Source organism: Meleagris gallopavo, chromosome 3, assembly GCF_905368555.1.
Source record: "Meleagris gallopavo chromosome 3, MGAL_WU_HG_1.1, whole genome shotgun sequence".
Classification (NCBI taxonomy): Eukaryota; Metazoa; Chordata; class Aves; order Galliformes; family Phasianidae; genus Meleagris; species Meleagris gallopavo.
The window spans coordinates 11449059-11466110 of record NC_139406.1 but is presented as its reverse complement, the minus strand read 5'-3'; the positions used below and the strand labels follow the sequence as shown (position 1 = coordinate 11466110).

Below are 17052 nucleotides of genomic sequence, written 5' to 3'. Positions count from 1 at the left end.
GTGTAGGAGCAATTCCATGAGCCAGCTGCTAGCACTGAAATCCAGCTCTGGTAAATGCTGGGACCAAAAATATGCTGTGGTACAATACAGCTCTCGATGCCCATAGGGCAGAGGAGAGGACATCAAGAAAGCTGGATTGCATCTTTTACTAAGCCAATAAAATAGGGAAGTAAAATCAGTGGGCTGAGCATCTGACTCTGTGCTGACTTGCAAAAGCAAACCAGAACTGCATGTTAAGTACTTTCTGAAATTTCTGTTCAGAAAAGAGAAATCAGAAGAGAGAAAAGAGAGATCATCAGAAGAGCAGCACAAATCAACTCCATCCTAGAAGTGGTCAGCTCACTGAGGGAGCTCATTGTGTAAGAAGGCTGGGAGTCAGGAGCAGGCAGGTAAAAATACCAGATAGTGAATGGACACAGGGAGTGAGGCTCTCAAGCAGAGCTGTGTGGTGTGTCACATGGCACTGAATATCTTAGCTCGGGTACCGAAATAGAAAGTGGGTAAAATGCAAAGCCCAACTGCAGAGGAAAGCTTCTCGTAAAAGGGAATGCAGGAGGGAAAGAGGGCTGAGCCAAAACGGGTTATTAGCATGCCTGTCTGATCCTGGTGTCCAGGGTATGTTTATACACACGCTCTGTCAAAGTACTGGGTGCTGCTGCTTGTGTTAACAGCCATGTCTGCGTGCTGAGCATAGTTTACCTGTGAATGCAGATAAGGGCAAGTATGTTCCATCCAGATTGGGCTGCACCTATTTGTGTACTCTTCTGTCATCAGTAGATGGCTGTAGGATAGGTGTGTGCCTGTAGATATGTTTCTTCTTATGTTACTTGGTGAAAGGCAGTGATTTTTTTTATTTTTTTATTTTTTATTTTTTTATTTTTTTATTTTTTAAAGAAAACTTGATAGGCATTTATAGGTCTTTTTGTTCTTTTGCTTTTGAGAAATGGCTAGCAGACAGGAAGAACTTTCCTTTTCTTTCCCCCAAAAAGAATACCAGAAAACTCATTTGAGTTTGTATGTACAAATAACTTTTATTCTGTATCTGCACAGCCTGGAATTTTGGTAGCTACAAAGGACTGCACTCTGCAGGCTTCTTTTTTCAAGGTACACCTGCCCTGTTTGTGCACCCTTCATTCTTCTGTATGTTGATCTTCAGCTCTCACTCTGATTCTGTCCAGCTACTTTCTTGACACTTCTGGTTTTCCAAGCTTTCACCTTTATTAAATGGAAAAGCCATTATGAAAAAAATGAACTACTTTGTGCAAGGGTGGGCCATCTCCAATTTCCCTTTATTTATTCTTAGTTATATGCTTATTCTGTTGAAACAAATGGTAGAGTAAGCTCCTCTTCCACTGGGGCTGAGATATTAAAACAGCACTGTTGAGTTGTTAGTGCATGCAGTTCATTACAGTGTTAGGAAAAGTGAGCTCTTTTCTGATTTTCATTGCTTAAAAATGAAGAAGGTAAAAAAAATAAAGCTGCAGGTGGAGGTTTGTACCAAGAACGGCTTGTGCCATTGCTTGTGCCATTGAGCCATGCGTTGGTCAGTTTCACTCTAGGTGCTCTGATAGCAGGAGTTACAACACACCAGGACTGATGCTGGCTCTGCAGCTCAGTGACACATTTCTGAAGCACAGCAGCACCCTGGCTTGTATCAACCCTCCATGCTACTTTCCCCGCCCGGACCAAAGCATGGCTGCAGGAATGCACATGGCATTGTGCATCTCCCTATAAATAGAAGGTTTGCTAGGGCCGCTTCAGCCTTGGCTACAGCCGAGGATGAAAGAGCAGGCACACTGGCAACAAAGTGGAACAAAGCAGAGACTGGGCTCCTGTGAGGTTTGTTTAGTGCTGGCAGAAGGAGGAGGTGCTTGGTTAGGGGGAGATCAGAAAGCCACAGAACCCTCGGGGTGTGGTGCCCAGGAGACCTGCAGGGATCCCCAGGGAAGGCAGGAGCAGCGCCCACAATACTTCTGCTTTTCCACCACTCATCTGCAGCAAGTGGGGGAGATAAGTGCAGCTGTTGGATGTTATTTCTCAGGGCCCAGGGTGTGGAGGCCAGAAAGGGTTTTTCGTCCAAAAAGAGATGAGTATCTGGTCTTGGGTGGGGTTACACAGGAGCAGAAACCAATTTGCTCTCTGTCATCTCCCTCCCTTTGCCTTGCCCCAAACAAGTGAGAGGGAGATTGAGAAATCCTTTCCTGAAGGGCAGTACTCCTGCAACTTGCTAGTTTTACTTCAGAGGGGATGAATGCCCTTCTGTTTAAAATGATTGTTTCTCCATCTCCTTGTTTTTGTCTTTCACGTGCAAACAGGGCTGAGGCTAGGGAGCTGTTCTCATCTGTGGAGCAGATAGAAGTCAGCTGGAGGCAAGTGCCCATCCTGCTCTGGTGCCTGCTTGTTCTGATTTTAGATCAGGATTGAATTTTCTTTGCTCATAAGGAAACCCATGCTAATGTGAGACAGAAAGGAGAATAATAACAACAAGAGTGTAAATCTATGTAGGCTATGTATTAGGGATTTAAGTGGGAGGAGTTGGATGATTTAATAACCTAACCGTGTATTAACGGGTTCTGTCTCAGGATATGTTTCATCCTTCTGTTTGTGGCTATTGCTAAAGAGCACAGCCAGGAAAAGAACAAAAAAGTACTCTTTTTGTTTTTGCTAATGCCCAGAAATTAACAAGAGTTTTACTTGTGCAGCACAGTGTTAGTGAGCTGCATGAGTGAAAACTTTGGGTTTTGGTCTGCTCTTACATGGCATCAAGTGGATGAGAACAAGAATGCTAAATGCCACTTTCCCTTTTCCAACTAATGCTTGTTGAATTTCTTGGTAAGAATAATGGGATATAAATATTAGGCCTTTGAATCTTGACTACTAAAATACGGAGTTTGGAAGGATCAAATTAAAGTCATTGCAACTTGACTGCATTACCCTTAATCAAAATCAATGCCAATTAATTTTGCTTAAAATTTGGCTCTTCATTTCCTTTTCAAAATATTTTTTCTTATCTTAAAGAAAAAAAAGTTATCATTTCTATTGCTGTCAACTAAAAGTTGGCTGAGAGGGGAGTGTAATGCAAGGCAGCAAGCACTACTCCTGTAAACTTTTCTTGCGTAGGAGCCTTTTGTCATAAGTGTAGCAAATCCTGCCTTGTCTCTTGAACAAGCTGTACAAAAGAATGTCTATTAAGGCATATTAAAATGCTTTTATATTCCAACTAGCATTACAGATTTCATTCAGTCATCTTATTTTAAAATAAAGCTTTTTAATCCTGTGTTTTTAGATAGAGATCTTGGAAGTGCAATGATGTAGTATTACGCAATCATAGGAGGTGGAAGGGACCTATGGAGTTCATCCAGTCCTACCCCTGGCTAAAGCAGGTTCCCTACAGTAGGTCACACAAGAGCACATCCAAGTGAGTCTTGAATACCTCTAGAAAAGACTCCCCAGCCTCTCTGGGCAGCCTGTTCCAGTGCTCTATCACCCTCAAAGCAAAGAAGTTCTTTCTCATATTTGTATGGAACTTCCTGTGTTGCAGCTTTTGCCTGCTGATCCTGGTCCTGTCTCTGCACACCACTGAAAAGAGCCTGGTCTCATCCATTTGGCTCCTGTATTTTAGGTATTTATGTGGTGAGATCCCCTCTCAGCCTTCTCCTCCAGGCCTAACAGCCCCAGGTCTCTCAGCCTTTCCTTATAAGGGAGGTGCTCCAGACCCCTCATCATCTTTGTAGCCCTCCATTGGACTCTCTCAAAAAATATCCTGTCTTTCTAGGACCAAGGAGCCCAGAATTGAACACGGTACTCCAGATGTGGCCTCACCAGGGCAGAGTCAAGGGGAAGGATTACCTCCTTCGACCTGCTGGCCACGCTCTATTTAATAAACCCCAGGATGCCATTGGCCTTCTTGGCCACAAAGGCACACTGCTGGCTCATGGCCAACCTGTTGTCCACCAGGACACCCAGGTCCTTCTCCTCAGAGCTCTTTAGTAACAATTAAATTCACATATGTGATAGGCAGACTGAGCTCTGAGGTCAGCCTGGTCTTTGTACTGCCATTGCATGGATTCTACTTTTGTGTTTTAGCAGTTCTGTTTTCTCACCTACTTGTTCTGTGCACCTCTGCCAGCAAGCCAGAGCTCTAGTGCTGAACTGGCTTTGTACAGGTGTGAGTGACTCCTTTACATACAGAACTACTGAGAAGGGTGCTCAATGTAAAGCAGTCAAAGCTGCTAACAGCAGTTTTTCCATTTTTGCTTACAATGAACTTTTTAGAACCAAATGGCTTTCTTCTGTCTGTTCTGTAATCATATTTACAGAAGAATGGAGAGCAGTAGCCAAGACTAGCAATCATGTGATAACACAGCAGCTTTTATTTGCTACATTTGGAAACTTACCTTGCAATCACAGTGCTTTTATCTGTGCTCAGGTGTTGAGCTATTGCTCTGCCTGTTCTCCTCAGAATCTGTTCCCATCTCAGCTCTGTGCAGTCACATCATCCCTGTTTGACTTGGCACTACGCTGGGACAGACTTGTGAAACTTCAAGGAGAGAGGATTTGTTTTGTTTTGTCTTTAAGCTCATCACGAGCAAAGTATTACCACATGGCTCAGCTGCCTCACTTGATATGCTGGTTTTTTTGGACTTTCTAGATTAATATTACATTTTTAGAAAGAAATTCAAGCAAGATGAAAAGATGTTCGTATTATGTGAGATTCCTTTCTCTTTTGCTTCTTGCTGTGTTTCTGAACTTAAAAGCATTGTAAGTATTGCTATTGTTTAAAGATGGAAAATAGTACTGATGTCAAAACTGGCAGATCAATTTTCTTAAAAAAAAAAAAACAAAACAATTAAGACTGTCAGTTAATGCTTTATTTCACATGGCAGCATGCTCTATTTTAAATTAACACATGTTAGTCAGTGCCACACAATGATTGCCTTAACTAGTTTTGAAGCTCCGTAGCCCTGAGTTTTCCTTGGAGGTGGTACATATCCATATCTATATCAGCTACACTCATTGTATTTGAACCCAAGAAACCTGAGTTCCCTTAGTAGTTGAGATGCAGGGAAGGTAATTTAATAACAGGAGAAAAAAAATGTGTGAATGGGCTGTGTCTTGAAAGCTGCAGCCCCACTGGAGGCGCTGAGCTGAAGCAGCGCACTGACATTCCCTGACAGGCCTGACTTACCTGGGTGTTTCTTTATTCAGCCGGGAGCTTGGGTTTGACCAAATGGTAAAAGAGTTTAATCCTTTTCCAGATTTTTGTTGTTGCTTGAGAAAAACACGGGAGATTGCTTAATTCTATGCATTATACAAGAGAGAAGGGGCATAATGCCTTTTATTAGGAGTTTTGTTTTAGGGGAGGAGGGAGAGAGGTTCCTTTTGCATGAAAACACCATTTTTACATTGCAGATTTTTACTCTCCTGGGGCATAACAGTTGATACAGGTATACCACGAAGGACTTTCACACGGGTCTCTGCCCTGAAAGGTTTTGTTTCAAGCTTTTGGTAGGAGCCCCAAATAAACCAGTGCTTAAAATCAATCTGTCACACAACTGGTGGATGTGAGAGGGTAGAGGAATGTGAGATACGTGAGACATAAGAGGCACTGGCACAGTCTGCCCAGAGAAGCTTTGATGCCCCAGCCCTGGAGGCACCCAAGGCCAGACTGGATGGGGCTCTGGGCAGCCTGAGCTGGTGGGGGCAGCCTGGCCCACAGCAGGGGGCTGGAACTGAATGGACTTTAAGATTCCTTCCAACCCAAACCGTGCTATGGTTCTATGGCTTGCTTAGCCCAAATCCCAGGGGTACGGAGCAGATCCTGGCTGTCTTTGTGGCCTTGCAGTCCTGTCAGCAGCGGCTTTCTCTGCCCTGTCAAACATGAGGAGACACAGCCATTGAATTTTGTTGCTGTCCCAGGGAGGTCAGGCACACTGGGGACTCCCAGAGCTGCCTCGGGGCAGCCGAGGAGAGGGTGAGGATCTGCATGCCTTCACAGAGCAGCCAGGCCTGCGAGCCCTCGCTGTCCATGTGCTGAGATACCAGGAGGAGTGTGCCAGAAGCACTGCTGGCTTTCACACCAAGCTTTTTCATCGCCTCTGAAAGAGCATTTGTTTCAGTATCTTGCAAGTTCTGGAGGTGACTGTTTTAAGCCTGTAATGCCCTCCTTCCCCCAGTGGTTTTGGTGGTTGAGTGTTTTTGTTTTCACCCAAGATGAAAGCTATGCATCACAGATAGGTACTGCCAAGTGAGCTGGAAGAGTGCCGCAAATCCTGATGCTGGAGGAGCGCTCTGCATCGGCATTCCCTCGCTCCACCAGAGCCGGTTGTCACATTTAGCAGATCTCTTTAAGTAAACACTCGCTTTGTAAATGGCTGCAGTTCTCTATTTAATGGAATGCCAGCACTATGCTGGCAGTAATTATAAAGGTAGGATGCAAGTGAATTGACAGGGGAGATAAAACAGATTAAACCTCCAGTGCATAATATTTATGCCTCAGCCTTCTGGGTACCATGATAACACAGGCAGTGGTACATATACTTCACACTTGTTTCTTTCACCACTCAGAGACTGTGAGTCCAATTGTTCTGTGAGTGACTTGGTTATCTCTTCATTTTCAGGGAATAAAAAGGGTCTGTGGAAGTTTATGTAGTGATAATAAGAACAACAATGGGAGTTTGTTAGTGACAGGACAGGGAGGGGGTTGTTTCAGGATTTTGTCAGAAGTCATTTCTAATTGCAGGATGTTTTTTTAATGAGTAGGCACATGTCCTTTTCCTCGATGGGAGGGCAAAGACAGCATGGGGAGATGTGAAGAACTCCAAGTGCAGATAATGCTCTCAACAACTGTCTGCTTCACATTCTCTGCTAGTGGCTTCTGAAAAACTTGTGTTTTGGTTACAAGCTGGAGCTGTAACCATAAGGAACCATTTTGAGTGAAACTGTGTGTCATTTGTTGGATTCAGAGTGGATATAATCTGTCCTAGTGCAGAGCTCAAACAGCAGATATTTAAAAGGCGATAACATTGTTGACATGTTGGCCAAGTGTTGCTGTGTACTCCTTACCACCTGTAGCTTAGCTCCATTTCCAGCACCTTTGATTGTCTTAAAGCTAGTCTGCTGTACATAAATCTATGATTGCCCGAATTTGGGAATAGAACTGAAATAAAACAAATCATAGCCCCAAGTTGTGGATCAGAAGAGTTGTTGCTTCTGCATTTTTCAGAAGGCACGCTGGCTGTGAAGGAGGTATATAAGTGTCAGAATGTCAGAAGTGTTGAGCCTGTTTCAGATCTTCCTCCTGACCTTTTCCCCTCCAAGGAGCAGTCTTTTTTCTTTTAAAGAAAGTATATTTCTCATAACAGCTTAGTGAAGAATCAGTGGAAGTTTATGGAAAAGCAGTGCAGTATAAACATTTGGAGAAAAATTCATACACAGGTGTTTGAGTGGTGGGCAGTAGCACGTCTTAAGCTGTAGTTAAAAAGGTGTTATCTATACATTTGCAGCTGTGTGCTATGTAGGTCTGATTTAACCTTTCCTTGTTGCTGATGTTTTTTTTTTGTTTGTTTTTAAAGTCATTATCTTAATAGCACTTTTTAGTGAAGAATCAGGAAAATAAAATTGTATGAAACCATTGAAGTACTTGGACAATGGGAAGGTTGTCAGAAATCTGCAGTCTCAGCTTCTTTTACCTGTCTGTTCACGTGTGACATTCATTTCTATATTCTTTGAACTTCTGGTGAACTTAACCACCAGAAACTGGTAGAAAGTGGCTGTGATTGAAATGGCCTTTCTGTGATGATAGATTTTTGACATGCCAGGACTTTGCTCTGCATTTAGCAGATTCTTAGTATCATGAGGCGAGGGGAAGGAGGCTGGCCTAATGTGAGAAGAATGCTAGTCCTTATGCTTGCAGCAGACAGTAATTCATTTTTATTTTATTCTTTTCCTTTCCAGGTGTGACATCTGTTGTATTACCTTTCGTACTCATCGGGGCTTACTGCGCCATAATGCAGTTATCCATAAGCAGCTTCCCAGAGATCCCACTGGAAAGCCTTTCATTCAGAACAACCCTTCAATTCCAGCAGGCTTCCACGACTTGGGATTCACAGACTTCTCCTGTAGGAAGTTTCCCCGCATTTCTCAGGTACGTTTTGTTCTTAGGAGCTTAAGGTACTCTCTGATACAGCGTGTATCTTCTGAATGTATTGAAAGATTTGATCTGCCAGAGACAAGGCATAGAATATTTTGTGGAGCCCATATTACTACTGTTTGCATAGGATTCAGACACTTCCTTTTCCTATTTTTCATTCTTCTCCTCCCTTTCCCTAGCCCTTTCTGCTTTTTTCTTTTTCCCTTTTCCAAAGAACACTTGGCCTTTTTTAGTTTCAGGTGTGAAGATCTATAAAATTATTTTAAACAAAAATGTTGACAGTGTTAGATCCATGCCCCTCCTTCCCAGCCTTCCTCAGACAATTCCACATCTAATGCTACCTGCGTAGCATTTAAATATTTAAATATGGTATTTGGATTCACAATTGTTTTCAGGTATAAAATCTATTTGTGAGCATAATATTTTTCTTGGAAGAATAAATGTAATCAGACTCCCTAATCAAAAGTCTGACTGGTTTTGCCTCTGCATTTTATTACTTTGATTTTGAGGGATGATATTTTTGGTTTTTTGTTGTTGTTGTTGTTTACCCTTCTTAGATGCTTTTTTTTTTCCTTGTAGTTTCTTTGTAGTAAAAGAGCCGAAGGAGGTAGTCTTACTACCCATCTTACTGAAGTTAGCTGGGTAGTCCTCCGAGGCTCCTGTCCTGTCCATGAACAGAGAGAGGTTTCTGGAAGGGCAGATTAGAGTGGAAAAGTATTTTAGAGCCTGAATAACTCTCTGAAGAAATTTGCCTCTGTAGAAAAGAACTTCTGGAGAGTGAGCCCCTAATCTAGATACACCACTTAGGTGGCTGAAGGGCTTCTCTAAACTCCAGAAGAAGAGAGAGTGAAGTGGTTTAGTTGTGCAGTAATATGTGATTGCTTTGCCAGTTGGGGGTGTCTATTCTAAATGTTTTTGCATGTCTTGCAGGTCTGGTGTGAAACAAATTTGCGAAGGTGCATCAGTGAATTCCATCGGTTTATTTGTGAGACGTGTAACAAGGCATTCCCCATGCTTTCAGCGCTCAAACTGCACACAGAAACTCACGTGATGGATCAGGGAAGAGACAAGCACAAGCTACAGTCCACATCCCTACCCAGTGAGAACCCAGACCAGAAAGCCTTCATGGCATCCTTGGGCCTACAGTACACCAAAGACATCAAACCTGTCAAGCAGGAGGACGATACACAAGACGAGGTCCAAGAAATGCGGCTCAGAGCACTGAAGAGTAACCTACCTCAGGAACCCGGCAGCACTGGCCTGCTCAGCCTCTCTCCTCTGGAAGCTGCCTCTATGGGAGGGCCATTTTCAGTCCTCCCACCTACGAAGGAGAACATAAAGCTCCTCTCGCTGCAGCCTTTCCAGAAGGGTTTTATCATCCAGCCTGACAGCAGTATTGTGGTAAAACCCATCTCCAATGAATCTGCAATTGAGTTGGCAGACATTCAGCAGATCTTGAAGATGGCTTCTTCCGCTCCTCCTCAAATCAGTCTTCCTCCACTTTCTAAGGCACCTTCTGTCCCCGTGCAGTCCATTTTCAAGCATATGCCACCACTGAAGCCAAAGCCTTTGGTAACGCCCCGAACAGTTGTCGCAACTTCTACACCTCCTCCTCTTATCAGTGCCCAGCAAGCCTCCCCCGGCTGCATTAGCCCAAGCCTCCCACCACCTCCTCTAAGGCTGATCAAGAACTCGGTGGAGACCTCCTCCAACTCTCACCTCTCCCAGCCAGGAGCCAAATCAAGTCCTTCCTCGCAGTTGCTTCTCCAACCCAAAGTAGAGCCTTTAACTCAGCACGAGATGAAGACACAACTGGAGCAGGACAGCATTATTGAAGCTCTCCTGCCTCTGAATATGGAAGCGAAGATCAAGCAAGAGGTGACAGAAGGGGACCTCAAAGCCATCATTGCAGGGGCAGCAAACAAGAAAGCCCCAACAATGAGGAAAGTCTTGTACCCCTGCCGTTTCTGTGACCAGGTGTTTGCCTTCTCTGGTGTCCTGAGAGCTCATATCCGTTCTCACTTGGGTATTTCCCCATACCAGTGTAACATCTGTGACTACATTGCAGCTGACAAGGCGGCGCTGATCCGGCACCTGCGGACACACAGTGGGGAGAGGCCTTACATTTGTAAAATCTGCCACTACCCATTCACAGTTAAAGCCAACTGTGAGAGGCACCTGCGAAAGAAGCACCTCAAAGTGACCAGGAAGGATATAGAGAAGAACATTGAGTATGTCACCAGCAATGCTGCAGAAATGGTGGATGCCTTCTGTTCCCCAGACACTGTGTGCAAGTTGTGTGGTGAGGATCTGAAGCATTATCGGGCCCTCCGCATCCACATGAGGACTCACAGTGGCTGCCAGAAGAAGAAGCCGTTTGAGTGCAAGGAGTGTGGCACAGCCTTTTCAGCCAAGAGGAACTGCATTCACCATATCCTGAAGCAGCATTTGCATGTGCAGGAAAGGGATATTGAGAATTACATCCTGGTGGTGGACTGCAGCGCTCAGGAGAGCCATGCAGATGCTCCTTTATTGGAAGACAGCACTTACATGGACTGCAAGCCCATCACACCTTTCCTAGAGCCACAGAATGGCTTCTTGCCTGGGACACCATCTCATGTTCCCATCAAACTTGAACCTACGGGCAACTTCCCGATGGATTTTGATGAGCCATTGGATTTCTCTCAGAAGAGCAAAAACCTGAGTGCTGTGCAAGTGAAGCAGGAGAATCTGTTTGTCTCTTCTCCCCTGTCCTTCTATGACTGTTCCATGGAGCCCATTGATCTGTCCATCCCCAAAGTCCTGAAGAGGGATAATGATATCCCAGGTGAGGCCAGGAATCAAGAGCTGGCTTCTTCTGTGATCATTGATAATGCCTATAACTGTCAGCAGTGTCCTCTGGGCTTTGGTGCCAATGGGAACTCAGAGAAAAACAGGGCTGTCGGACATCCCCAGCCACTGAAGGGTTCATTGCATTTGACTGTCCCAATCATTTCCCCAGCTCTCCTTGGCAATTCTGCCTTGCTGAGACCCTTGAGGCCTAAACCATCACCGCAACCTCTCTTGCCAAAGCCTCCAGTAACTAAAGAGCTGCCACCGCTGGCTTCCATTGCACAGATCATTTCATCTGTGTCTTCTGCTCCTGCTTTGCTGAAAACGGAGGCTGCAGATGCCAGTCCCAAGGCAGCGAGCAGCTCCACTGGGTGCGACAAATCAGGGAATGCCAAAGCAAAAATGACAATCGTGACCGCCATTCAGAGAGACTCCAGCCTTCCCAGTGACCTGACTCAGGCCTGTGATCCCGAGCCGTCTCCCATTGCTGACACTGGGTTGACTAAGAAAAGGGGTAGAAAGAAAGGAACAAAAAACAAACCTAAACTGAGCAGTGGTGTGGATCTGGAATCAAGCGGGGAGTTTGCCAGCATAGAGAAGATGCTGGCTACTACAGACACTAATAAATTTAGCCCGTTTCTACAGTCCACTGACAATTTCAAAGAAGAAAGTGGCCAAAATGGAACAAGTGAGGATGAGAAGGAAACTGCTGAAGATAAGCTGCTGAGAGGAAAGAGGAACACTTACTCAGACTGCCCACAAAAAATCTCCTGTCCTTACTGTCCTCGAGCCTTTTCGTGGGCAAGTTCCCTACAGCGGCACATGCTCACTCACACAGGTAAGAGTGCCTTGTCCTTCAAGTGGATTGTAGTACCTGAGTATTTTCCTCGCTGAAGGCACCTGAAAGCAAAGTCTCCCCATGCTGGAATCTTCCTTTCTCATCTTCCCTCTGATGTCCGAATCTTTTTCTTTTTTTTTTTTCTGTAAAGCCTCAGCTGTTGCTGTTGCATTGTGGTGGTGTTAAATTTTTTTAGTAATGGAGTAATCTCTGTGACTTTGAGTATCAAGAGGGCAATTTAAGCTGCTAAAACCCATTTGAATTCAGTGGCGTAACTTAGCATACATGGAAAAAGAACTTGGTTTCTGGTTTTCTATTATTTCTGTCTCATCTTGACAGTGAACATGTGTTGAATATTTCGTTCTGCCTTACATGGTTTGTTTGGATTCTTCCAGGGACAGTTTGTCAACTTCAGTAATGATAAAAATATGCCATAACAATGAGAGCAAATAAGTGTAAAACTGTGTCAGTGAAAGAAAATAATGTAGCATTTAGCATTTTTTTTTCTTGTGATGGCTTTTGTTTGACAGAAAGAAGGAGGATGTGAGAAATAGCATCCTGAGCATTACGTAGTAGTAGTTTCCCTCTAGGAAATGTTTCTTCTTAGTGTTAGACAACTAAAGGTGGGCTCATGCCCCGAGGCATGCAGTTATATATGGAACCTTTAATATCGTGCCACTCTGCAAGTAACCTCAAACCAGGGATAAACCAAAAGAGGAACTGAGGGGCAAGATTTACTCTAAGTTTGAGGTTCTTTTTCATTCTTCATTGGGAAGGAAGGGCTTCACTGATTGCTGTGTCAGTCTGAAGTGAACTCCTTTTTCCACTCACGCTGTAATAATTAGTAAGTTCTTACCCTGCTTGGAGTTGGGAAGGAAGAAACTCTACTTCTTTTGCTCACTTTTAGGTCAGTGGTAGTTGTTAATATCATTCTCCTCATTATGCAGTCTCAACCCCTGATGTAAAAAGTCAGGAAGATTTGTAAGAAATTTCTGGGAATTGAGTACAGCCTCATAAGAGATTTGTTTATTTATTTATTTTTAAAGAATGAAGAGTTCATGAAGCACAAGATCCATTTCAATACTAAAGGGGAACCCTGAAGAGGTAAAGAGTTAGCTAAGAGGTTTGTAGGGAATCTGAGTTGCAGAGCAGTTCCTCTTACAGTTTGCTCTGGGTGACACGAGGACGTAACTTGAAGGTATCCGTGCAACAGTGAGGCTATTGTTTTCTGGTGTGCACAGCTCAAGTTCTATCATCTTATTAAGCGTACAGTGTGCTTTCAGCGGTGAAGGAGAGCTCTTTATTCATTTCAATTGTTTTCTAACACCCTGCCCTCCAAAAATAATATATAGTTACTGAGGAACTTTTCATGAGACAGAAAACAATAAAGAGAGGCTTTGCCCAGACTGAGGGGGTTGACCTGCTTATTGATGTCAGGCTTCCAAGGTAGCAGTACTGCTGTAAACCCTTAATGAAGACAGGAAAATGCACTTCTGGTAAAACCTGTCTCCCCTGCCATTGCTGGGCTTGGGAGGGGATGCCATCCTTTAGAAGGCCTGCACTGCTGTACCCACAGGGAAAACAAACCACTGCAGCAGGAGCTAGGTTGTGTCCTCAGTGCAGGTCCAGGACTTCGGTGATGCCACAATAGTGGCACTGATGAGATTCAGGGCGTTGCACTCTGGCATTGCTCATACTGAGAGCTCTTTCTAATCATGATTAAAGCAGTATGGAGGGAGACTTGGCGCTGGAGAATCACGCTTCATCAGGTTTGGGCCTTGGATCACCTCCTTTCAGGTGACACTGGTTCTCTGTTTCTCAGCTGAGAGTCCACAGCAGCTCCCCTCTGACAGCAATGTACATACAGCTTACAGGAGAGGAAAGGGGAAGGTAAGATGGGAAGACAGAGGAAGTTTAGCCTGGGAAGGTGTTTCCAAAGAAAGTGCTAAGGTGCACTGGGATCTGCTAGGATGCTCTGGGATGGAATGGGCCCTGTGTTACTGTGTTGGCTCTCAGGTGCTGGTGGCAGGGGCAAAATCTGTCAGCTGTGTGATGTAGCAGTTTGCTGGGTTTGTATCCTGCACAGGTTTCTGGTGGAGACATCTACAGTGTTGTAGTGCAACACACTTCTGTCCCCACCTATCACACAGGCAGTGACTTGTTAGTTAGACTTGCTTTTTAAAAGGAGGCAAGGAAAGATTTTGATCTCTGATCTTATTGTATAGAGAAAAAGGGAATTTTCTGTCTGAACTTGGTGGCTGCTCTGTGACTCGGAAGAGAAGAGACGAAGATAAGCCCACGTGCATGAGAGGGGTGTTCTGCTCCCAAACTGTCTGCGTTGGGAATCTGGTCTGTAGTGAATCGGGGAATGGCTTGGACTGGAAAGGACCTCCAAGATCATCTAGTTCCAGCTCCCCTGCCATGGGCAGGGTTGCCAGGCACTAAATCAGATGCTAGACTAGGCTTCCCAGAGAAGGTTTCATAGAATCATGGCAGTGAAGCTGACCATGCTCCTAGATCACTGTAGTATAGTACACTGCTATCAGAAGACTAGTGCAGTCACCTGAGCAAAGTGTGCAACTAGCTCTTTTCCATCCACTTATAGTATGAAAATTGGTCATGGGAAAATGTGTCTGGCTGAGGAAAAGGTACACTTCATTTTGAGCATTTAAATGGTATAGATACTACCAGTTTTAAACCTCTGTCCGTTTACAGTTATGAAAAGAACTTTGCAAGCGTATCTTTCATGTTCAGTAGAATTTCAACATGAAGAGCTGTCAAGATTATTTTTGTTTTTTGTGAAAGGGCACAAACGCACGTGCTATGAGTAACCCATATCCTTCACGCAGCCAAAAGCCTCTGATAAAAGCCTTTGTGTTGCTCAGTCTTGCCTCAACACTGCTATGTGTTTTTTACTTCAGAAGCATTTCCCTGGGAAGTATACATCTTCTTCATTGGTTTTTATTGTAATGCAAAGCTCACAAGTGGGGCTCTGGGAATTTGGCACAGTTTGCTTTTAAATAGTGTTTAGCACTGTACCTGTGTTTTGTTTGAACATGCTTGAACACTTGCTTTTCATACTTTCTTTCTCTTGATGTTGTCTTATTTAATTTTCTATGTTCAACTCAGTTTACCTTTCTTTCTTGCTCTTCTCTCCAGCTCTTGACTTTTTTCATTCTCAGAGCAGCAAAGAAGATGTGCCCTGCAGATGATGCAGTTAGTTTTTCTCCCTTTATAGTACATGAATCAAACGGGGTTCTATACAAAATGAAAATAATGGTCTGCGGCCATTAGTACAGATAACCTAGATGTGTTTGCAGAGAATCACTTGAGGGTGTTCTCCCTCAGAGATATACTACCAAATCATATTTGGCCCAGCATTACTGTTCGTAAAAGGTGAGATGCAGTGGCAATGGTGGTTCTTCTTTGGTTTTGTTTTTTTCTGTGCGATTTGCTTTTGTTTTTGGTTAGTTGTTTTGTTTTTTTTTTAATGTGTGTGTGAGTGGTTATTTTATTTTATTTTTTGCAGATAAGCTGTTGCTTGTCAAGCATTCAGAATATCACGGAAATTAAATGGACGGGAAGATATCTTTAAGCAACAGAAATTAATTAGTTAGAAGAATACAGTTATGCCTAACCTGTGAAGCTGGGTGTTTCCTATTGATAGGTGGATGCAAGTTGTAAAAAAGAGTTGGAAGGGGTTTTATTCCTTGTTTGTATGACTTGAGTCAGTGGAACTGTAGACATCTTTACTTTGCAGAGTTGGTCCTCACCATGGCAGTAATGTGCTTCAACTGCTACAACAACGGCACGAGATACATTAATTAAGCAATGCTCTTTTGATGTACTATGCTTGCTTAGATGACCTTTTATTTCAAAAGAGAGTCTGTTCAAATGACTGGCTTCCATGAGATGTCCAGCCTCAAATAGTCTTGCTGTGCTGCTGAGTTTTGCAGTCAGTTCTGAGTCAATACACAGCTGCAGATGTATTTTAAGCCACGATCACTCATATGGAGATAAATAAATAAATAAATAAATAAATTTGTGTTTAAACTATAACTGCCTGGGTGACCCTCCAGTGAGTAAGCATGTTTTATCTGAAGAGCAGGTGCCTTTGAGGGACAGTATGGGAAGCAAGGAATACTGCTTGTTTGAATTATATAAATTATATAAAAAGTATATGAGAAGGTGGCATTTGTGTAAAGCAGTGCAGTTTCTTTTTGGGAATAGGACTGTAACTTGGGGTAGGGAAATTGAAGTTTGTGCAGTAAGCAGGATTTTTGTTTGAGTTTTGAGACCTCCAAATAGGATGTTTGTGTGGAAAAAAGATCTTATCTGTTGTAGATACTGGTCTGTATGACAAATATTTGGTTGATAGAAAAGCTTTAAAATCTGAAGATATGAGAAAATTGTGACCTGAGATGCAGGTTGAGTTTCAAGCAATTAATCCCCAGCTAATCCTGTCATTGCATGCTTGAAAAGAAATGTGAAAAGAATTAGGCTATCGTGAAGCAAAAAGATTTCTGCTGAACTTTGAAGTTCTGTTTTGTATTTGCATTGTGAAAGAAGCCAAATAAAAGTGCAGAAAGTGGTGTTTGTAGCCATAAATTTCTGGTTGATTTAGCAGGCATCTAAAAAGAAAAAGTGAGTAACTTGAAAGCCTACAAAAATCAGTGTCTTGATGCTTCTAAAATGTTGCGCTGACACAGTGAGGAGAAAGAAATAACTGAAGTGAAATGTATCTGCAAGATGTGGGGAGTGCCTCGTTCAGGCTGAGGTGTTAATTAGAACCGAAGCAACTTGTGGCAGATGAAAGTGAGGGAAGTACCCACAGTGTCGTATCGAAGAAAGGCTGTGAGTCTGGGGCATTGTATGTGTGTGTGTTCAGGGGGTTTGGATGTGAGGGAAAAGGTGTGACAGGAGCTGGTCTCCTTTGACTTGTAACCATCCTCACAATCTCCTCCTCCATCACAGAGACATCTTGTGGGGAAGCTTTCCTCATTCCAGTGCATGAGCCTGGCTTTTCTTCCTGCTCTTCTTGTACGTGGCCTCTTCCCTTCTCTTAGTCGTTAAAATGAATTACAGAGATGAAAAACTTTCTCCTGCAGGGAGTTAATACAACTGAAGTCTATGGGATCAGGTGCCCAGTGGCTTTGATGGAAGTTTTGTCAAATTCAAACACGGACATCTCAAGATAACATCCTGTTGAGGAGCTTGCAACGAGGATGTT

General features: G+C 43.6%; 1 protein-coding gene across 7 annotated transcripts in view; it reads left to right on the top strand.

The window, feature by feature from the left end:
* RREB1 (ras responsive element binding protein 1) overlaps positions 1 to 17052 on the top strand; it is a 123326-nt gene that overhangs the window by 88883 nt on the left and 17391 nt on the right. For all 7 annotated transcript variants that reach the window (XM_085220259.1, XM_085220255.1, XM_085220257.1 and 4 more), the window contains 2 exons: positions 7957 to 8146; positions 9083 to 11822. In XM_085220259.1, coding sequence (XP_085076385.1) covers positions 7957 to 8146; positions 9083 to 11822 — 2930 coding nt within the window. The remainder of the gene's footprint in view (positions 1 to 7956; positions 8147 to 9082; positions 11823 to 17052) is intronic.